A 23,490-nucleotide genomic window follows, 5' to 3' on the forward strand; every position below is an offset into this window, starting at 1 on the left:
TGTTCGCAATATCATGACCAACTCAAAGCCACTCAGAACTTATATTTCACCCGCGAAAGTGAACAGAGGATTCAGGTGTTGTGTTTCTGTCTATGCTTTCATGAAGTGTAAGATCACACAAAAGCTATACTGCATTGATAATTTGCTATAGAAATCAAAAGAGTGGTCAGATTTAGTCCCTAGATTTAGACTGGTGGTGCGTTCATCTTGATTAAGTGAATTACAAACTTCTATCAGGTGGACACCATTTATTTAGTTATTGAGGAAGCCAACACAAGCTTGAACAAAGCATTTTTCTGACTTTCGCGTACTCTCCGTTGCCAACCAGCAGTTTTACAACTCTACAGGTTTTGATAGTGTTAAGAACAGTTATTTCAAATCCATCATGCATTCACGCATTCATGCATTAATCCATTTATCCATTCTTTCAATCACTTTTTTACTTATTTATATATAAAGTAGGTTAAAGTAACAGTACTTGGTAATATAGTCGGTGGTAGAGTTGGAGGAGCAGTTTGCCCAAGGCAACTTCCACTGCTTATTGAAACATCATCAATGGCTATGTCACCAGTGTAGGAAGATCCTGCTATTCCTTCAAATGTGATCTATGAAGAAAATACGGACGATAACATTTAATTTTCAGCACTTATGCTAGCAAAAAAATAAAAATTATTGTAAGCAATCAAAATAAAACAACAACCGGCACGAGTACACCAAACCGTCCTTTTGCCAGATTTTGAGAGCTTCAAGAAGTTAACGTGAAGTAGTAATCGTTGCAGGGTGATCGTTATCCTCGAAAAAAAAAGCCCTGTTGGTGTTGATATTAGTCACTAACAACATTCCTTTTAGACTAAACTCGGCCAGTCAACCACATGTTTTTTTTTTCCTGAAAGCAGACATTTTCCCCACCAAACTCGCTATAAAGCTCAACAAATTCACCTAGAAACACAGTGCCCACACCTTTTTAACTCTCGGACATAAAAGCAAACTAGGATCCTACCGTATTAAAAGGAAGGGGAATGGAGCCCCTCCGGGTTTTTAATACATATAAAGAGACATTTTTATTTTTAATAGATAGCTCTTGGTTTGCCCTACCAGACGACATATTTTTCGTTGGTAGTGATATCAAGTGATGTCACATGACTTTATTGAGTTCGCCATCCTCACTATATATTTTATCAGAAAGTCAGAAAATCATGCTAACGGATAGAAAATCAGTGCGAAGTGATAATGGGGCGTAGAAAAGTACTAATTTTGTAACGCTGCTCAAGAAAAGTCGAAGAATGAGGGATTTTGTCAAAAAGACAAAATTTCGGCATGGCCTGTATGTCCAAATGTGGTTGACATGGCGATGTGAACTGACGCGCAAAAATTATCGACACAAACAATTTGGCCCGGGACAAATGGTCAACTGCGGAGATCCTCATCGTCGTACATAAATACGCTTTCTATTCTTTTTATTTTTTAATTTAAAAAAAAAAAAAAAAAAAAACTTCTAAGGAGAATGGCATCAACTCCCCCTCCCCCCGGTATGCCCGAGGGTTAACATTGTTGCAAATTACGTTGCGTGCTCCGAGACGACTAAACTTGTGGTTTAGGTTAACGGCTACTTAGACCTTATGACAGTCAGTAAAGAGGTAAAGAGTTTGACTGACGAACGGAGTCCTTCCTATATGGGGGTTCGACAAGCCTTCGCAAATACCACCCAGGTGGGGAGGTAATGTGTCCTTTTATTATTATTATTATTATTATTATTATTATTATTATTATTATTATTATTAGAAGAAGAAGAAGAAGAAGAAGAGGAAGAAGAAGAAGAAGAAGAAGAAGCACCGGTTTGAAGGTATCGAAAACACAGTTATTGTGGGAAAGGTTCAGAAACATACGTTGCCTTTAGTTAACCATCGGTACGAATCTCAGATATACATTGATCTTAAAGACCAATTCATTAGAAAGAAAGAAAAGACCTTTAATTTTTTTTATCGTTATTTTCTTGTTTTTTTGGAAAGGTCAGATTGTTAAAAGGAATGCCGCCCAATTTTCAAAGCAGTTACGTGGACTCTTACAACTTACACTATAATCCAAGTAAATGGTTCTCTCTGCTTTTAGCCAAGCGTTGTATTGGTTTCCTGACTCGCTAAATACTACCAAGTTTCCGCTGAAGACAGTCAGAGTTCCCATAGTATCTCCATACATGTGATAATAGAACTTTAGACAGGACAGCTGTTTATTGCCAGATACATAGAACGTAAGCTTTGCATTATCACCAGCGACTCGAGGATAAGACGTCTCGATATACATGTAGTACCCTGTTGAGCAAAACAGCAGGGAAACAGGAGTGATAAATACACAAATAAGATATTGCGTCAAAAGGCAAATCTCGAATCCTGTAACCGCAGTTTCCCAAATTTGCAGGTCTTGCAGTGTCTCAGGTATAACTTAAGTCAAGGACAATATTCTCATCTACACTTGTACACTTTGGAATTCTTCACGAGTGATGAGGCATTTAAATTCAAACTCAATAATTTTCTCAGGACGCCAAATTCACCACAGGGTCTATCTTATGCGACGAATTCCAGATTGGAACATTTCGCTCTGAATCTCACTGAGGCCTAAAGAAGTAGTAAAGAAGGAACGACGTCTGTTTTCTCAAGCTTAGTTGAAAAAGAAATCCTACCTGATCCAGTTGTGTGATCCGATGAGGGTCCCGTACCGATGGATGAAGTTGAACCCGTCTTACGTGTCCAGTCAAACACGTCTGAGTAGGACTGTTGCCAGCCAGAACACAAGCCAACGTCAAAGTCACAGGATGTCAAATCAGGAGTTGATGCGTAATTAATCTTGCTTTTTATCCATGATTTTAAGTTACGAATGTTGGCGTATACCGTATATTTTGAAGGCGCGGCGCATGGCACTCCTCCCCAACTGGTGGCTCCCTCCAGATACCATTTACCATTGAACTCGCAAACAAGCGGCCCTCCGCTGTCGCCATTGCAAGCGCCCTCTCCTCCATGATCCTGGCCAATGCACATCATGGAGTCATCTATTAGGCCAGGATAAGATGCATTACAGCGTTGCTTTGATACCAGAGGCACATCAACTTGCATAAGTTCGTTTGGAGTGATGCCAAGATAGGAGAGTGTTCCCCAGCCAGTTATCCAGCAAGTTTTGTTAAGATCATCGAACGGAAGCTGAAATTCGATATCTGATAGACAAACAAGACCAACTCCTTTGCCTAGTTTAGCGGGTTTCGATAACTGAAGAACAGCGATGTCGTTGCTCCATCTAAATGGGATGTTGTAACTTTCGTGCTGGATAATTTGTACAACATCGAAGTCCTGTTCTGTCCCAACGGTGCCATAAGATCTGTAATGAGCTCCCAACCTTAAGCACAATTGAGCAGGAAAAAGCGTTAATCTATGTTCATATTTCACTGTTCTTTTGAAGAAGCTCAAAGCATATTGGAACATGTTGTTTGTTTTTTTTGGGGGGGGGTGGGGGTGGATTGAATTTCATTATTTGATTTTGGTTGATTCTCCAAGGTTTTCTACCAAATAATGAAAGTAACTTCAAATTAAGCAACTGCGGAACGTTTACGTCATAAAAATGATACTCTTATCGCAGTTTTGTACTTCGAGGTCATATAATTTTACTCAGTACTTTACTGTTTTATTTTTTCATTTATTTATTAATTTCTTCTTAGGCGGAAGTGGGAAGTAAGGTTTACAGTTAAAATCATCTATAGAGTTTCTGTGATTGACTATAAAATTGGTGTTTAGTTTTTGATAGAGCTGTGTTTGTGTACATAATCATCATGTAAGTATGTACGTTTATCCTCCCAGTTTCTGAAAACATGATTGATTATCGCAGTTATACACACAACTTAAGCCGCGCGTTGTGAAATTAAAGCCCTGAATTTTTTTCAGGCTTTAATTTCACAACTGCTTAAGTTGTGCGTATAACTGCGATAATTAATCATGTTTTCATATCTTTCTCCGCAGTTCAAATATATGATCTTTCATATATTCACTTGCATTCTTCGCCATCTACGGGTATATTACGAACTCACAAAGTGACCAGCTCCCAGTTGGCTTGATAGCTCAGTTGGCAGAGCACTGCATGGTATCGCACAGGTCATGGGTTCGAATCCCGTTCAAGCCTAATATATATATATATATATATATATATATATATATATATATATATATATATATATATATTTTAGGTTTTAATTTCACAACTGCTTAAGTTGTGTGTATAACTGCGATGATCAATCATGTCTTCGTATCTTTTTCTGCAGTTTCAATGCTATGATCTATCATATATTCACTTGCATCTGTTAGATTAGGGCTTCCTCTCATCGCACCAACTGGTATTCATTTGGCAGCTTTAAATGATCCGTCTCCTAAGGTACTGATCTGATTTTTGAGGGGAAAAACATATGGAGATCTAATTATGGTGCGACATTGCTACTCACCTCACTTTAACAGATGACGCGGTCTTTCCATATATACAATGAGTGGCCGTAACAACCCAACGAGGATAAATTAAAGAACCTCCACAAAACTGTCTACCGCTACCGTCCAGCAGCATTGCCTGCCAGGGCCAGCTGTTAATTGGTGCTATGGTCCCTCCAACAATTCGAGAACTGCTAGGGCGAGATCCACATGAAACTGACAAAAAAGCAGAACACATCAATGGTCACCGTTACTATAATACATTGTATCTCGAGAAGTTATCTACCAGCATGAATAAGACAACACTAGTCCTGATCGATTGATCTGTGTATTGCCAATTTACACTTAACTGAGTTGAACATTTCGAACATTTTTAAGAATACAGTCAGGCGTTGATCCATTAAACCATTTATACTACACATAAGAGGTAAATGTAACAGTTTCAATGTTTAAGTTAAATTCATAGCATCATAGGATTTTCACTATTTTAATAGTAAAATTGGCACCCAACAGGTGCTTCTAATTTAAGAAAATAATTTATTTCGGGTTAAGATGGAATAAACGTTCTTACTGTTTCTAGTTGTGGCATTCACTTCAAGAGTTTTGTAAGGCCGATCTCGCTCATCCACACCGAAAACCGTTACTTCGTAATTTGTCAAATGATCGAGTCCACCAATTTCCGTACTGAGTCTGCCTCCATCTGTAACTTCAAAGGCCACTGCATTCACGTTCGTTCTGTTCAAAAGGATGACATAATGAAGAACTTTGCGGTTGAGTAGACTTGTTAGGTTTGACCACTGAATTGAGATACTGGTGCTGGTGGTGTTATCCACTGACACTGTCCAGCCAGAAAACAGAGCAGCTGAAAGACATGATATTCAAAGTAAGTTTGTGAGGAAGAAGTACTCAAAACGAACAGGACTAGTAACAAATAACTAAGTTTAGATGAACCGAATCCTGCGCTACGATTGGCTTACGCCATCTTGCCCGCTCGGGACTCCCCGCTGTGTATCACAAGAAATATTTCCCAGAAAATCATATACCAAGCTTGTTCGGTAAAGATGGCTGGATATTGGTCTCATTCATTTTTTTTGCGAGCTTATGGTCTGAGACGGAACCTAGATGCAGCCAAGCTGACCTCACGCTTTGTAAATAGCCCATAATATTATATTTAGACAATAGAGAGAGAAATGAACGAACAGCGAACGAATATACCAGGGGGCGAGGGGGGGACAAAAACACACCGAAAGGATCGTTTTTGTTGTAAGGCATGATTAATTCAATTTTTTTTGCCATTTACATACCTGATTCGAGGCCAGTTTGCAAAACCACGAACTGAATTTTAGCAAGGCTGTACAGTTTTCTAAAGTTGATATTGACTGTAATGTTGCTGGATTTGCCGAAAGGAACTTCGACCAAAGGTGGACTAAGCGAATACCAGCAACCCCCGGCCGTCTGGTGAAATTTGACAGTTCCATTGCCGTCGGAGATCTTTACAAACTCACTAGGAAAAATTCACAAACAATCCTTAAATTCTTATTTCACTTGAGTATCCAAAGCAATGCACACTTACATGAGGAAGCAGCGTGGCTGAGTGGTAAGTGCGCCGGACTTAAAATCCGGAGGTCACGGGTTCATGTCCCGTTCTGAACACTTAGCTGCAGTTGTTTCTCGGCAGACCCTAGTGCAACTCCTAGTTCTTGATTATAAATAGCCAACTGGTCTTCCTACCGCCTGTTGGGATTTTTAAGTCTATTATGTTTAGTTGATATATTTGTTTGATAGATTATGAGTGGCATGCCAGTAAACTGGTTATGTGTAGCTAAGTGCATTGACTATTATAAACATCAACATTTGAACATTTGATCATTTTTGTTCCATTACTGGGGGGGGGGGGGGGGGGGGCGGAGGAAGAGGTGGCCTTTATTGCCCGAAAAATTTACGCAAAGCCAGATTGCGTGAGTGTTGAAATCGGAATGCAAACGCACTCAAATTGCCTGAAAAACAGAAACGTTCACAGTTCCCACATCTATTGAAACTGCTATAATTCCAAAAATAGTTATATTCAAAGCTTGCAAGCTCAATCAATCATACTCTATCAACAGCCTCAATCCGAGTAAAATCGAAAACTTATTAAAAGAAAAAATTCTAGAAAAAGTAATGAGCTAGAAAATTTATTTACAAGGTTTGGAAATCACGCCAACGGCATTATTTTGCAAAGTTTTACCTCAAGTCTTGTCGCCCGAATCACATAATTGCCGTACCTCGGGGGGGCTCCCCACTTTTCATCCAATCCGAAGTAAAACGAAAGCCAATTCAGACTTGCCCGCAAGCGTTTTCCCACTACATCTAGTTCATTCCAGTAACATGTATGTGCTTCGAGTTTTGATTGGTCAACTGTGTTGTCTTCGTCTTTTCTGATTGGCCAAAACATATTTACTTTGGTTGCTGTTTTGCTATAATGAATTGAAAACCGCTCACTTGGGGCAGGTTGATAGTTTTTCATGAACATGAGCCGGAAAACCTTCTCATAATTTATTATCATTTAATTACCTGCAATAAGTTAAATCCAGCTTCTGGATTAGAAAGAGGGCTACTGCGTGGGTTATACCAACATTTTCTATCGTCCAAGAGCAATATAAGTAGTTGTAATCTGTTTGTGTAACATCTATGAGCCCAGCCGATTGGTTAATTGCGATCTTGCAAGCTGAAATAAAATGACGAATTAGTTCACCACCAATAATGCGAGAAACAACCCATTTCATTAATTATCAACAGTATCCTCTCCTAACCGAGTGAAAATATTTTTCCGGAGGAAAATAACACGAGAAAATTCCCCTAGGAAAGTGATATTTATATTATCCCATTATTTGCAGCATGGTCATGAGCAACTCATTATGGTGAGAGTTTTACGATATATTGCGGCGCCTCAATTATATGGCATTTTGATTTTTAAGATATAATTCAAACTGTCCTCGAGACCATAAAACACTCGAAGTGTTACTTTACACCTCCCCCCCTCCCCCCTACACGCTCTCCACGCCACCACCACCACCTTGTCGAGTGACGTATGTTTTTTACTTTCATTCAATCTCTTATTACGTCTAATGGTTGGCCAGATTTGATTAGTTTGGCGTGCCTTTAACCTGACTGTCGTTTGAGAGACCTACCTGTTGTTATGTAGTAGAAGTAAGAACGCGGTCCTACTCCTTTAGATGTAAAAGCAGAGATGTAGGTATGGTAGCGTTGTCCCGGCCTTAGTCGTGTAAATGTCACGCTTGTGCTATTAGTAGTGACGTTTACACTGCTTGTGTTTGATGATACAGAGTAATACGCAGTCTCCTGGAAGTAGACATTGTATCCCAACAGCCGCCCATTGGCATACTGCTCAGGCAGAGGATTCCAGTTAACTGTGACTTCAGTAGATCTTACATTTGTGAAACTAATATTTGATGGTGCCCTGCTAGGAACTGACAAGAGATAGCAATAGTTAAGACACAGAAAAGCGTTCGAACGACAAAGGGTTGGCTAGAACCCCTCCCCTGGGTTTTCATTGTAATGAGGCGTATATAAATTATGTTGAGTTTAATGGGTAGTCTTCGGCTTGCTCTACAAGATGATTTATCTTATCTTGGTGATGACGTCATTAAGTTCGCATCTTGGATCTGCCATCTTGGATTTTACTAGTTTCTCAGAAGGTCAGAAAATAACGTGAGCTGATGGAAAATATCAAAACGTGATACCAGAATTCAGTGTAAAAAGTACCAGTTTGCCACGGTACCCCGAAAAAAGCACGAAAATTCTGTTAAAAAAGGCGAAATTTGGCTTGACCCGCTGGTCAAAATGCGTTTAATACGGCAATATCAAGATACGTGTGGAGAAATTTGACATATCGAAATCTCAGCGAGAGATGAATGGACAGCTACTGAAAGTTTCAGCATCACAGTTTAAATCCTTTTTTCAAAATTCTGAAAAATACCTCTGGGTGGCATTAAACCAACCCCAAACCCCACCCCACCCCCCATCCCCTTCCTTATTCCCACTTGTACCCCCGAGGGCTAAAAATACAAGGATTTCTAACGACCGGGTTTACCTCCTTCTTCCGTCCAGGCTGTGACTTCAGCACTACTGTAAGCTTGGCCAATACCATTTACACCAACAACACTCAGACGATACTCTCTGTATTGCAACAGGCCGGTGAATGCGACGGAAGTACTATTTGCAGACATGATGTGGCAGTTTAGAATACTGCCATTAGTGCTTTTGATAAGTCCAAAGTAATGAAGAACTGGTTCATTCAGGATTGGTGTGAGATTTGGCCACTGAATTGTAATACTATTCTTTGTTGCGTTATCAATTGATACGTTCCAGTTAGCAATCAGCGGAGCTACAAATAAAACACACGCCTGACAGTTACATGAGTACTGATAAACGTAATGGAGAATAATAACACGAGAATAGTTAGTGGTTTACCCCAAGATTTATTTTTGTCACTGTTCCTTAAATAATTTAAGTTTAGATTAGTTCATGTTTAAGGAAAAACAAACAAACAAACAAACAAACAAACAAAACGAAAAAACATCTAGAAAGTACACGAAGCTGTAGTTAGAAGTAGCTAGCTTCCAACGAAAGTTTTAATATCTGTGCCCAAAAACATTTATGTTAAAAATACTATTTAATGGTTTAAACTAAGTCTTTTGCTCCATCTATGGCCGTTTTTCCTTTTTGCTTGCTGTTGAAGGGCCACCTGCCTGTCAGTCTGTCTTGTCGGTTGGTCGGTTGGTAGGTTTGTCGATTGGTCCGTTGGTTGGTCAGTTGGTTGTTGGGACGGTTGGACGGTTGGGCGGTCGGTCATTTGGTTGGTTGGTTGGTCGGTTGGTTGGTCGATTGGTTCGCTAATCGTTCAGTCGGCGGGTAGTTGGCTAGTTGGTTGGTTGGTTAGTGAATTACTTATTTCGTAGTTGTAGAATGCCAAATAATGAAAGAATCCAAAACATGTCATGTCTTTGATACCCTCAACCATGGCCCGTGATCTTCCCTGTCGCCTTTGCAAGTTACTTTGAAATGCCTAAAAAAAAAAAAAAACAACTCACCTGACTGAAGCCCCTGCTTCACAATTCCGTACTGAAGCTTGAACTGACTCCAGTAGTGTGTAAGGTAGATCTCTACCGTGACATTCGTAGCGTTTCCGTAACTGACTTCCAGGAAAGTTTTCCAAGGAGAGGACGAATATCCATACCGATTAAAAGCTATTAAGCCATCTCCATCGATGATCTTGATATATTCACTATGAAATAGAACGGTAGTTGAAACATTAAAGCCGAAAAATTCTGATGGACTGATTGGAAATCATTATTTTAAGGAAACTCAGTAACACATTCTACTATAAGAGTTACATTAATCATTATTTGCTCAAAATCGGCTGCCAGGTTTAGCGCCATGAATTGCAATGCTCTTCATTGACAGTTTTTATGCGTTTGAGAGTTTCCCGTGATTCGACTTAATATATCAAATATTATTACTGCCCTAGAACGTTTTAACTCTAGGGCAAACTTATCCAAGCATATTGAAAAGTTTGATTCGCTTTCAGTAAACAGTAACTCGAACAACCGAATTTAGATTTGTTGTGGTGGTTGTTGTTGTTCTTGCTGTTAAATGTAATTTTCTTCTGTTTTGGCTCTCTCAGAATGCATCCTGTAGTGCTACATTTAAAATGTGATTAAAATTCATGACACTCACTAGTAGTACGAGAGGTACAACTCTTGTAAAGAGACAACAAGAACTGCCTGGTTGATTCCTGAGTTGCCAATTGCCCAGTTGCATCGCAAGTAAGAACTATAGTAGCGTCTGGGACTAACTTGCAACTCGCCAAAGGACTGGTTTAAACTTCCTCCACAACCTTAAGAGTGAAATGAAAGAAGATAAGGCAATCATAGTTGGCACGGTTCTAGGAATCACTTCGAGGTATGACTCGGCTAAATAAAGGAAGAAAAAGAAGAAAAAATGACTGCATCGAAAAAATCTGCATATAACTATAACTTTCTAAAATTAACTATCCAGCGTAGTACTCTTACCGGTGCCAAAAAACAAAAAAATTGTAACGGGCTGATCATGTTAATTAGGCGAGATTCCACTTCTCAATTATAGGGGCTGTCGGGCGTTTTCAAGGGAAGCTGGTGTGTCCCAAAAGTGTCTTTCTCTGTTTCATTTTTTGAGTATAAACTAGGCTTGAAATTTGAAAACCGGATAAATAACTTCATGTGTATTCGATGTTTTCTCTATGTACGTTTTTCCCTCTTACACGCACTTTCTTGTAAATAGTGGCTTTAAATAAATCAAGATAATACTCAGGTGCGCTACAAATGTATTCTCTGTATATCTTGACAAAGGGACTAATAAATTACCAGTTGTAATGTAACCATAAGATTGTGGTCCCACTCCTTTTGAAGTAAAAGCTGCAACTGAAATTCTGTATCGCTGGGCTGCCTTTAGACCTCTCACAATCGCCATGTGGACACCAGAGCTATTGGAGTATACAGTTTTAATATAATTCACATAGTAGTCATTCTCATAAACGTAAATGGAGTACCCCAGGATTCGACCATTGGCATACTGCTGAGGAAGAGGATCCCACTGTACCTTCACCTTACCGGTCTGTAAGTTTGACAATCGCAGGTGTGATGGTCCTCTACTGGGGACTGAAAATAAACAATGATTTAAGCTTACAGACTAGTCTGTATATGTAACAATGCTAGGGATATCAGAGAAACCATGTCATTACATCAGCACCCCTTCTGGCAGCATAAATAAAGGGCCTAAGAGTATCATAAGTCCTTCGGAATGGTATGCTAGTCCATCGCAGATTAATGCCAGTAACTTTGTCGGTTTCCTCTAACTATTTACCAGCCCTGAACATAAAGTGGCAAGAGGGGCTATCATTGTTGCTGGTCCTATCTTGGACGACGATTCTTAGATACCTATTGTAGACCAAGTAGTTAAAATCCCAAGCAGTATAGTAATAAAATCACTCTTAATTTCTCTTAACATTCACATATTTTCAGTATACAAAAGTAGTGAGAAGAAACGCCATGATGTTATAAGCAACTTACCAGCTGTCTTAGAACCGTATTTTCGCAAAGGAAATCAAACAAAATACATGATTAGGTGCTGATGCAAAACGAAAAGAAATACAATACCTCCTTCCTCCGTCAGGGCAGTGACGTTGGAGCTCTTGTAAGGTTGCCCATCACTAGCAACACCAATAACGGTCACCGGATACTCCGTGTAAGGCGAGAGCCCAGCGATGTTTGCATAAGTTTTACTTCCATTGACAACCATGGCGTTTAAAACATCGCTCCCATTCTTGCTTCTTATTTGAACGATGTAATGCAGTACCAGTTTATTGATCACTGGTGTAAGGTTTTGCCATTTGATTATAATACTGTACCTTGTGGTATTTTCAACTGTTATATTCCAGTTTGGTACCAGCAAAGCTGAAAGATATAACATAGTTAAGACATGACTCAAAAACTAAACAAAAATCAACTTGCAATCCGCCCAAATCTCTAACATTATTCTCATTACTCGTGGTAGATATTGCCTTTAGAATATTTTGTATCTATTCACGTCCTTTCGGGGAAATAAGATTCACTTTTTAGTGGTTTATGGAGATTTATCTCCATAATATGGACAAGCCATACAAGTATGTGGCAAGTGTACCTTTTATAATTTACAGGTATACGAAAGGTTAACCTCTCCTGTCAAAATTGTATTTAAAAGTTGAGCCCCGGCCAAACGATCGAAACGTGTCAACGCAACATATCACAACATTGTTGGGCGCAACATGTTGCGCGCGTTTGGCCACCCTGTTGCGACCTGTTGCGACATGTTGGGTGTTGTTGGCTCAGATTTGGCCATTTTCAAACACACCCAACAAGTCGCAACACGTTGCAACAGAGTGGCCAAACCCGCGAAACATGTTGCGCCAAACAGTGTTGCGATATGTTGCGTTGACATGTTGCGATCGTTTGGCCGGGGCTTTAAAGGAGTTGGACCTCAGGGCGGAGCTTCCCTGTATAGAACTTTGTAGAGAACACCCGGCTTTCTTGTTACATAGCCATTACTAACCTGACTGAATGCCTTGCTTCATAATTCCATATTGAAGCTTGAAGTGACTGTAGTAGTAGGATAGGTAGACTTGAACGGTAATGTTGTTTGCACTGCCAAAATCAACCTCCAGGAACGTTCTCTGTGCAGCTGATGAGTATCCATATTGATTAAGAACTACCGAACCATTGCCACTAAGGATTCTCAAATATTCGCTGAGAATGTGGAAAGTCAATTTGATTAGTAGCAATCCTCTTTCCTTTTCATAAAGCCAAATGATGTACCTATACTGGAACAGTCCTGCTACCACAAGGTTGCGCGAGATGTTTTTTCATTACTATTATTCTTGTCAAGAAACACTATAGCTGGTTCTCACATGACTTCACTAAAATTCGAACTACAAAACTATTGATCTTCCTGAGATTTTACTTAAATGATGTATAAGAGCAGCTGAAAACTAATATTCATACAAATTTTCGCTCCCAATGGGTTCTTGGTTTTGTGATACACTACGCTTGAATTTCTAAGCTGTTGCGTGACGCGGCATTTACATGACGGCCTAGAGAGCTGTCATGATGGTTAAAAAAGTGACTTATTTCGGGGAACTTGGCTATCTGAACAGCTCCTGTCTTTTAAAAAGTGTTATTTTAATGTTTAAGATTTTCTCGAGGGATAAATTCACGCTTTTGTAGCAAAACTCAGTGACAGATGTTTCTGTTGGTTTCCGGTCACCATGTTGGTGCTCATACGGATGGGCACCAGCCTGGCGTCTATAAATTTGGGCAAAAAATTTCTCCGCCTATCTCGCATAAGAAAAATTGGTGTGACCAGAATTTTGGCGAGTCTTTTCACATTTACCTTCTTTCATTTCCCAGATTCTGGACTTAATCTATTGACCGGTTTTGATTTTTATTTTGATCTATTTTAAATTGCGTGACACTGAAAACCAGCAATTCTCGCTTTTTTGCATAAAGACTGGTCACCTTAACAATTGGAGCTAAGCAGGAAGTTACCATAAAAGGATTCACCAAACTTATTAAGCTTAGTCAATTTTACTTCTCCTTGCCTGCAACCCCTCTTTCCTTTAATTACCCAATTCCCGCCTGAGTACAGAGAAGCCCCTGCACAACCCTTTCCAAGTCTACGACTATTAACGGCTATGATTATAAAGAGATAGCATATCTTTGCTTTATTTTTATCGATTTGAGTGATTTAAAATCTCCTATTACTATACCATCTTTTCCTACGCACAAGTTCACTCATTGCGTCAAACCAACCCTGCATCTTATCAAAACACGGTCTCTTTATCGATCTCCTCCCACTCACCTCCTCTCCCTCTCTCCTCCTCTCGAATTTATCGCGACAAGGTACCTTGCAAAAATGGAGGGTGTTCAGGTACTTACTAGGAATAATAGAAGTACAGGTCCTGAATCCAAACAAAAGTGACTGCCTGACTTATGCCCACGCTGCCAATCTCCCAATTACATCTTACGTAACTTGAGCCTCTGTAGCGGTCAACATGTATCTGACCAAATGATTGATTTATGTAGCCTCCGCAACCTAAAGGAGGGAATCAATGACCTGGTTAATAAACAAGCAGGTAGGTATAGAAGAAAATTGAATAACCCAGTAACGGCGCATAATTGCAGTTCCTTGTCATTTTGGATTTATTTCCCATACATTTACGTTTTTTCTAACTTTATGATAAAATGATGATTTAGCAAAGATGGAACCAAAATGGCGGACAACTTAAGAACGTTCGCGCTCATTGTTACTGCGAATCCTTTCTGCGCAGGCAATTCATGTCGCAACGTCACGCCACGTCATACATTGTACGTGCGAGCTAAGGAAGAAATATAAGAAACTGTAGGGCTTGGCACCGGGTGCGCTAGCTTCGCCTCCAACTTACTCTCTTGGATGCTCAGTGACCCCCTTTATTCTTTCCGTAGATCAATTCCTCTCACGATTTTATCCATTTTAACCAAAACAAATTCAAAACAAAACAGGAAAAATTGAATGCGTTTATCTGATCTAAATTTCACTCACGTAACTTTTTTATGGCCGATAGTTGTGTAAGCTAACTTTGTCTTAAATAACGAAAACGCACCCTGGATAACGGATGGTCGTCAACACGTCTTATCTCGAAAACAAGCACGGTAACACCCCATTTTCTTACTGTTTGGCAAAAGTTGATCTTTACCATACTTAAGCTTCATGGTAAGTTTAAAAAAAAAAAATCTGTCCGCGTGAACATTTTGGTCTAAATGAACGGACTATCGTAATCCTTTAATCGATGCGTGAGTAATTATTATCTCAAGTCTACTTAGCTGCTTACATGTAATATCTCGATTTCAACTGCACTTTTTATTTGATACTTCCCTACATTTTATTTCCTGCGATTAGAAATAAATACCCGTAAGAGGTGCTCGGTAACCTTGTTCATTTATTAGAAAATAATTGTACCTGTTGTAATGTATCTCCGGTAGGACTGTGGTCCTGCACCCTTTGATGTGAAAGCTGCCACTGATATTCCGTAGCTGTGTGCTGCCTTCAGACCTCTAAATATCACCATGTGAACGCTGGCGCTGCTAGTGTTTACAGTGTTTGTCAAACTGTAATACCAATAATTATACTCGTAGAGATAAACTCTGTACCCCAGTAGAAAACCGTTTACAGTGTGCTGAGGAATGGGACTCCATCGTACCATCACCTCATCGAACTTTAGGTTTTTCAGTGTTACATTCGATGGCACACTGCTGGGCACTGAAACAAAACAAAACAAATGCTTGAAAAGCTAGAAAAAAAATCGTTTTGCAAATAACAGAAACTCAAGTGGAAGTTTGGGAGGAGGAGGAGGAGGAGGAGGAGAAATCCTGCGGGAACACAAGCTGTTGGCAAGTATTACCATAGTTTTTTCCTGTTTATCGAGACCCATTAAGCGATCTTTTCATTAGTACCTCGGGCTAGCTCTATTTGTCTATTCTTGGTTTTCGTGTTGCCTCATTGCCGCCATGTTGGGGACATGAACAAAAGATTTATAATTGCCTGTTTTGATTTTGTCTTCCAACATCTTCGCCAGCCCTTTTACTTTTGAATCTCTTTGATTTGATTAGATTTCATCAATAGCTATGGTTACAAAAAATACAGCCTTTAGCGTTAGCTTTCAATTCTTACAAGATGTTTCTAATTCAATAAGCGTCATGTTCAATTGTTTGCTGAAAGAGCCGGCTGTCTTTACGACCACACTGAATTTCGTAAACGAAGAAAAAGATTGAGTGAAAGAACTCATTTCCTGGCGAAGAAACATTTGCAAACACTATTACGGCCTTCATCACGCCATGTGGTCTAACAATATGCGTCCTCCATTTGTGCGTTGTAAGCTTGATTTTCAGAATGCGCATGACTAAAATATTATCCTCAATTCTATGGACATGCTATTTTTATATACTTTGTTACCTCCTTCTTCAGTCCTCGTTGTTTCTGTTTGAGTAGTGTAAGTACCGTTGCCAACACTTGTCGTCACAGCAACAACTTGCACGTCGTAAAACTGGTAGCTTTTTAGAACTGCACCAGTGTAATGTGTATTATATGAATTTGGGACTTCAAAAATCAGGCTGACATTTGAATTATGTTCTCTGTAGTTCACCAAGAATCGCTGAATAAACAGGTTCGTTAGAGGAAATTGTGACCACTTCACTGTCAATGAAGAAGACGTGCTATTGGTGACCGTGAGATTCCAAGATGGCAGTAGTTGTGCTGATGGAAGAAAAGATAAAATAAACAAACTGATAATGTGCTTTCCGCCCAAATAAGATGTGAAAACATGTAATTCCCGTGTTTGATTATCGAGGATTCCGAAACACCACAAATGCTAAGGTATTTTGGGTTTTCACGTGACGCTATCGCCCCCATATTGGATGGCATTGACAAAACATTTCCTTCTAACTTGTTTTGTTTGGGTCATCCAAAAAAGCCCCAGGTTTTATTCATTTGATCATGAATCTCTAAGGATTTGTTGCAAAGCATCAATAGAGTGAGATGATGTGTTATGTTAAAACGTATTTAGAAGTATGATGTTAGATGCGTTAATGAAATACAACAACTGGCTGGTTTTAATTAAGTACAAGATAAATAAACAGCTAACACAAGTTGGGCAAGATTAGGAGCTAACGATGCCTTTGAACGAGAACTTGCGTTTTTCTGTTTACTGACTGATACGGGGATTATCCCAAGCGTAGCCAAGGTTTTTTATATTGACTTCTCTTCTCCAGACTTGTGTGTGCATAATACCGAACAACTACTCAGCGGTGAACATTTTTGACACTTCGAAATCTTACCTAAGCTTAGCGCTTGTTTTAAAATTGTGTACTGGACTCTGACGTAGCTGTATCTGTATGATAGTGATGCTGCTAGTGTTATGCTGCTTCCACCAGAAAATGGAATTTCTACGGTGAGCCCGGAGGTAACTGAATTACATCCTCTTCGACTGTACACCTCAACGCCTTGGCTGTCAAAAATCTTCACGAATTCGCTGTACAAACCATTACAAAAACACTGGTCAATCAACAGATCATTTACAATTTACTCAAAAAAAGACCAGTCTACTAAGAGAGACCAAGACGACTTCAGTCTGATCATAATTCCAAGATTTGGACTTTACAGGGCAACCAAATTTAGTCATATTAATTTTGTTAACTTTAGCTTTTCCTTGCCTTTACTTTGGGCTAAAAAATGTCGCTGCTGAAAAATAATTGCATTCATGAAAAATAAATTCTAAATACCCTCACCTGCAATAACCAAAGTATATGTATTGAAAAGAAATGAGGGCGACTCCTTGTCGCATACCAGCGCTTCGTATCTCGACACTACAGTTTAGGGTGTTATAATCCGAATGCGTAAAGTTCAACCATCCGGACGACTGGTTCACGAAGCCTTCACAGTCTGGAATTAAATAACATGACAAATATTTACTTTAGTTCGTTTGGTGGATCAGGATATTGGAAGAATAAATTAATATTTTATGGTAGAAAAGGCAATAGGCATTTCAAATTAGTTGCTGTTGATGTTCCTAGTCGGACAGTTTCGTTAAAGGGAATCTTGGCTGAAAAGCAGCTCAAGTTCCAAAGTATACCTAATGGTTTCATTTAACTGATCCTGGAGTTTTAAATTGATATCTCTGTAAGAGGTTCGAATACGAAGTGTTTGGTTTTCAGTTTAAATCACCTGTGCGTCGCTATGTTTACTTTATTGTAATTCATGACGTCATCGCGCGGTCGGAGACCTGAATGTGGAGTCTACAGAAGATTTGTTGTTGAAACTGTACATATCAATCCTGAATATGAATTGTAAACGATTAGAAGCTTTTTTTTGTATTTCTCTAGATTCACGCAATGTTGTTTTTTAAAACGTCCAACTGCGCAGTGACATCAGTATTGCCCATCAAGTTTGCAAAAATACACATGGTGACCCACGAGAAGGTTGAAATTCTAAAATAGGAGAAGGGAAACGCCCAGCATTCAAAACAGGCAAGGAATTACTGACTTCAAATCGCTAAAACAGTTAAACTCCAACTCCAACTTGTGATTTGGAACAAAACCGTTTTTTAGCCAAGATTTCCTTTAAGCTTCAGCGAAATATCAGTGGACATTCAAAAACAGATGATTTGTGAAGTATACTGCGTTGTTACGTGACTTGTTAACTCTTTAACGTTTCGCCAAAATTTTGTAAAACTCTTCACTCAAAAACCCAGAGGTACTGGCAAAACAAGAAATGTTTATTTTAATACATGGTAAGTCCGTCGTTAAAATACTAAAATATAGATAGAGTTTTACCCTCTTATTTTCAAACTGTTCTTCCTATTGAATGATAGCTGGACAACAGATAGACACGATTTCTAAAATCAGAGGTACTCATATTGACACTTACCTTTACTTATGTAAAGATAGGACGATCGGGGCCCTTGTCCCTTAGAAGTAAAGGCTGACACGGAAATCTGGTAGCGTTGACCCGTCTGAATACCCGTCAGTACAACATGCAATTCGTCGGGACTGCTGGTGTTGACAGCCCTCTCCAGTGAGTAATAATACTGAGTGTCTTTGTAATAGACCCTGTAACCGAAGAGACGGCCATTGACGTAGCTGACAGGGACAGGATCCCATCGGACCAGGAACTCATTCAGGCCATGGTTTGTCACTTGAACATTCGTAGGGGCTCGGCTGGGAACTAAGAAAAAATTGAAATGAATATGTGGCAGGGAAATTCATAGCAAAACAATAGTCTAATTGTTTTAGATTTTCAGATATATCAACACAACAGAAATGACTTAATTTAATGTGGAAACGTGCTTAGCTAGGTTTGAGGCACAAATAGTAAAAAACAAAAAAAAAAGCGTTTCTTATTTCAAAGTAATATTAAGGTCTCTCAGAAGACAACGAGAATTTGGATCGTCCTCTTGAACAAAATCTGAATGAAGGCCCAGCGGATGGTGGTAGAGGGGGGGTAGCTCACCTCCTTCTGGTGTTTTTATTGTAACCGTTTGGCTGGAGTAGGTGACGTTTTTATTGACGCTTGTAGTAAAAGCAAAGACTTGAACATCATAAGATGTATAGCCTTTAAGACGGTTAGTGTAGTACGTATCAGTGTAACTGCTGGCTCTGAAGAGTGTGCTGACGCCATGCGGTTCCTTGAACCTCACCAGATAATGATTGACGCTCGGAGACAGCGGAAAAGCCGGCCAACGCACCGAAGCTGAAGATGATGTTATGCTATAAACTGTTATGTTCCAGGAAACTTGGCTGGCTGTTAAATATAAATAAATGAATAAATAAATAAGTAAAAATAGGTAAATAAATAAATAAATAAAAATAAGTAACTACAGACAGGCAGATCGACAGATACACTGACCGACCCACCGCCGACCGACAGACAGGAATACACAAACACGGATGGACGGACGGGTGGACGCACGGATGAATGTACAGACAGACAGACAGACAGACCGACAGGCAGACAGATGATAGACACAGAGAAGGTAATAAAAAGCAAAGCAGAAATATGAATGAGGGAGCGGGGTTACCTGAGTAATCAGTAAGCTAGTAAGTAAATAAAAAGGGATATAATATGAAAAGTGGAATATATGGTCTCAGACCTGAATCAAGTCCTTGGCTCAAGATATCGTAATCAAGTTTGACAGCGCTCCACCTATATTCCAGGGCTATTTGCAGTGTTAAATGGTTTGTTGTTCCAATTGGAACTTCCAGTGAAGTACCATAAGGGAGAGACGATTGACATCCTTCATGGTTAAAGACTTCAGTGCCATTCGAATGAAGTATCCTAATGTGTTCACTAAAAAAGCAAATAAAAAATGAGTAACAATATCCCAGAGTTGGTGGCCAAAGACAATAGTCGAATTACTCTCTACGTTAAATTAACTTACATGAAAAAGTTAAGGACAAGCTAATCATTCTCATGCTGAACAGAAGAGTAGTGTTGCTCACCTGAGGACTAATCAGGTTAACCCGTCTGTTAGTCAGACTTACCGAAGTGCAATGCCAGTAAGGCTAAGAGGAGCGCTATTCAGGCCAACCGGAGTACATAACATTATAAATAACTTTTAGCTTGCAAGGATTTCATAACTCATTGGTTCACAGATTGTCACGACCTCAAAATAGTCTCTAGCTTTTGACAATCGACTTTATTCACTGCCTTCCTACCTGCAATAACCAAAGTATATCCTTTGTAGTGAGATAATTGCAACTGCTTGACTTATTCCAGCACTACCGATTGTCCAATTGCAATGTGATTCGCTCTCATCTCCAGAATTACTAATGTCCACCTCTCCAAAGGATTTATTCAAAACACCTCCACAGCCTAATAAGTCATTAATGGGAAACATATGTTTTAACGTTTTTCATATGAATGATTCAAAAATGGCGAAAATAATAATTATAACGAAAGAAGAAAAAAACACCGCGGACCACGGCGAACAAGGATAATAACTAAAGCTTGAGTATCGGTCTTCCTAACGGAGGGGAGGAGGGGAGAGGAGAGAAATAAGGGGGAGGAGAGAGGAAAAACGATAGAAAGCGAAAAGGAAGAAAACCTTCCTCCGCCTCTCTCCTACTCCTTTCTCCCCTCCCCTTAGGAAGGCTTAATGCTCAGGCTACAATAAATGCCACCAGTTGACGAAAAGTTTGAAATGTCTACCATCTAACCAACAAGCTGGGACGTTCTGTACCGCTACCTTTGAAACGACGGGAATGTAAATAGATGCCATAAACACAATGTCACCAAATAATTATAATTTTTCGCAAATCCATCTTATGTACATCAGCCCCAATTAATAACAACAGAAGGCCGGCTACCAAGTTTTTGATAAAAGATGGCATCACCCACAGACATCTTACCTGGACAGTTTCCTTCGAGAATTGTGACGTCATCAATGGCAATGTCACTTTGGTATGATGATCCTCTGATCCCTTCGAATGTTAACTGGAAATGAAAATTTTATGTCACCAAATGTTCACATAAAGCGTCTAAGTTTGAACCGTATTTTTTTCAATTTTCAAAGAGACGATAATTATTTGCACCAAAAAGTATGTTACCTTACTAATGATTTTGAATGGAAAAAGCATTGCAATGGTTCAACAGTGCCTTAAGCTAAAGGCGTATATTTTTTCTTATTAGTAGTAATTTGTTTAAGGTAATTCCTCTGAAATAAAAGTGACAATAGATTTTTGTTCAAACTTTGTCCACTGAATATTTATCATATGACAACTTCAATTTTGAAATAAAAAAGGGGGGTGCCCATGCTCATTAAGGAGCAGTGAGGCATTGAAAATGCCCCATTTTGGCATTATTTAATGCTCATTATAAGAACGCATTCCCAGTAATTGTAACATCTTTGTGAGCCCGGGCTCATAAGAACGCGCATTAAACTACAGTCAATACATTGTGTTGGACACAAATAAACGTTTTAAGTTTGATTCAGACAGAAAGCTAAATCCTTGGTTAAAAATTTGAACCAAATTTCTTGACGTGGTTACCGACTGCCAAATAGAAAAGACCACCGTGTATCTGCTATTTTTCTTATTTATTCAATTTTCAGCAATAGAAATTAGATCAGTCTTTTCTCACGCAAAGCTTATGATTAGTTGACTACAATGAGTGGAAAAAAAATTGGGGTGCCCGTGCTCGTTGGTGAGCTAAAGCCATTTTTCAACTGACAGAGCTCAATATCAAGGCAAATCCGTCATGTTTTCAATGTGCGCGTGCACGAGCGCGCGCTAAAGACGCCATAAATTATACGCAGTAAGGATGCGCCATGCAAATGTGAGGAATGACCTTAACACTGACCGTAAAATTACAAAATCATTGCGAGTCTATGCAACTGTGCTGGGATTGATTATTTTGAACGGTTTAAAGATAAAAGAAAGAAATATTAGTTATCCAACGCTTTCGAGTCGTATACCGTGAAATATCCCATGATTCACCAGCATTTTCTAGGTTTACCCACAAGTCCTTAGACGCTCTTTTCACGTTCTACGCACGAGCTTTTAGGTGAGTGTGTATACCAAGAAAATACAAAAGACAAGTGCAATATTCCATGGCATACCACGAGAAAGTGTTGCATAACTGTTCTATACCATGCCATAGAAAATACAGTGGCCAACGCAACCAATGCGACATAAGCGTGGCGCATGATGTAATACCGTCGAGTATACAACGGCTTCCCTGTATTCTGATTGGCTGTGTTTACTACTCGCATAGTATAACAATTTATATCTATCATACTTACCACATCACTTAGATGAAGCAGCTTTGACACTTTCTTCCAGTAGAATCCCTGATTTCCTGATTTAGTGAATATTTTGTCATTTCCATTGAAGACGTTTAGAGTTCCCATCGAAGATCCATACATGTGGTAGTAGAAACTCAAGCACGAGTATGATGGACTCCTTGGTACTGCAAGCTGAAGCTTGGCATTATCACCCGATGACCAATATGAAGCTTCAATGTACATATATTTGCCTATGGAAACAAAATCAGTTCCTCTTGATTTTTTTTCGCGTCAGGGAGCTATGTAAAGCGAGCAAAAACCGGCGAGTTATCGTCAATAATGTGCTGCTGAAAAAGGTGTTTCGATGGAGGGTCTATTTGGATCACTTCAGGCCAAAGTCGCTTATGGATTATTTCGTTAAAAACGTAGCTTCGACGACGAGATTGTCCCTCAAACTAAGTGCTCCACGAAACAGACCTATTAACAAGCATATTCCAATTAGCACATTCTTTAACCTATCAGTGAACATCTTCGAGAAGTAAAATCGAACGCAATTAACCTGATCCACCATGATCTGACGATGGTCCCGTGCTTGAAGATGAGGTGGAACCTGAGTGAAGTGTCCAATCAAAAACATCTGACGTGGATTGACTCCACCCGAAGCATAGACCGCTGTCGAAGCTACAAGAAACTAAAGCAATAGAACACAGACATGATTTGAAGCATCTTTAAGAGTACACATCAAAAGAATTGACTATTATATTTGTGCTTTCCTTTCCAGCCAACTTTAAGAAACTCTTCAAATGAGGTATTCCTTGGTTTATTGCGCCTGATCAATAATCTAAACATGTAATGTAATATGATGTACAACAACGTGTAATGCAACTCGAGCTTCAATAACTTACAAGCAGTAGTGATTTTCTGTTACTAAACCAAAGTGCGAGGGAGTGAGGGAGTAGGCGCGATGAAAATGTTTGTCTTTTTCCTTTAGCTTAATTAATAAACATATTTTTACCTGGACATTTTCCTTCAGTAACATTCACTTGATCAATGGCGACATCACCCGTATATGAACTTCCAGTTATTCCTTCAAATATAATCTGCAAACAAGTGCCAAATAGTTACCGTTTTCCTGCAATGGAATTTAAC

General features: G+C 39.3%; 1 protein-coding gene across 5 annotated transcripts in view; it reads right to left on the minus strand.

Annotated features, from left to right (window-relative positions):
- LOC145484693 (MAM and LDL-receptor class A domain-containing protein 2-like) overlaps positions 1-23,490 on the minus strand; it is a 60,269-nt gene that overhangs the window by 11,694 nt on the left and 25,085 nt on the right. For all 5 annotated transcript variants that reach the window (XM_081463291.1, XM_081463293.1, XM_081463290.1 and 2 more), the window contains exons 17-43: positions 23,357-23,441; positions 22,901-23,032; positions 22,360-22,592; positions 20,969-21,053; positions 20,276-20,432; positions 19,711-19,907; positions 19,071-19,361; positions 18,489-18,785; positions 17,351-17,504; positions 16,901-17,094; positions 16,020-16,319; positions 15,027-15,326; positions 13,967-14,123; positions 12,585-12,778; positions 11,654-11,950; positions 10,862-11,155; positions 10,197-10,356; positions 9,551-9,744; positions 8,551-8,844; positions 7,628-7,927; positions 7,011-7,164; positions 5,762-5,961; positions 5,029-5,319; positions 4,478-4,673; positions 2,678-3,384; positions 2,074-2,309; positions 479-605 (exon numbers count right to left, since the gene is read on the minus strand). In XM_081463291.1, coding sequence (XP_081319417.1) covers positions 479-605; positions 2,074-2,309; positions 2,678-3,384; positions 4,478-4,673; positions 5,029-5,319; positions 5,762-5,961; positions 7,011-7,164; positions 7,628-7,927; positions 8,551-8,844; positions 9,551-9,744; positions 10,197-10,356; positions 10,862-11,155; positions 11,654-11,950; positions 12,585-12,778; positions 13,967-14,123; positions 15,027-15,326; positions 16,020-16,319; positions 16,901-17,094; positions 17,351-17,504; positions 18,489-18,785; positions 19,071-19,361; positions 19,711-19,907; positions 20,276-20,432; positions 20,969-21,053; positions 22,360-22,592; positions 22,901-23,032; positions 23,357-23,441 — 6,226 coding nt within the window. The remainder of the gene's footprint in view (positions 1-478; positions 606-2,073; positions 2,310-2,677; positions 3,385-4,477; positions 4,674-5,028; positions 5,320-5,761; positions 5,962-7,010; positions 7,165-7,627; positions 7,928-8,550; positions 8,845-9,550; positions 9,745-10,196; positions 10,357-10,861; positions 11,156-11,653; positions 11,951-12,584; positions 12,779-13,966; positions 14,124-15,026; positions 15,327-16,019; positions 16,320-16,900; positions 17,095-17,350; positions 17,505-18,488; positions 18,786-19,070; positions 19,362-19,710; positions 19,908-20,275; positions 20,433-20,968; positions 21,054-22,359; positions 22,593-22,900; positions 23,033-23,356; positions 23,442-23,490) is intronic.

This window comes from Orbicella franksi, chromosome 4 (assembly GCF_964199315.1).
Source record: "Orbicella franksi chromosome 4, jaOrbFran1.1, whole genome shotgun sequence".
NCBI classification, from domain to species: domain Eukaryota; kingdom Metazoa; phylum Cnidaria; class Anthozoa; order Scleractinia; family Merulinidae; genus Orbicella; species Orbicella franksi.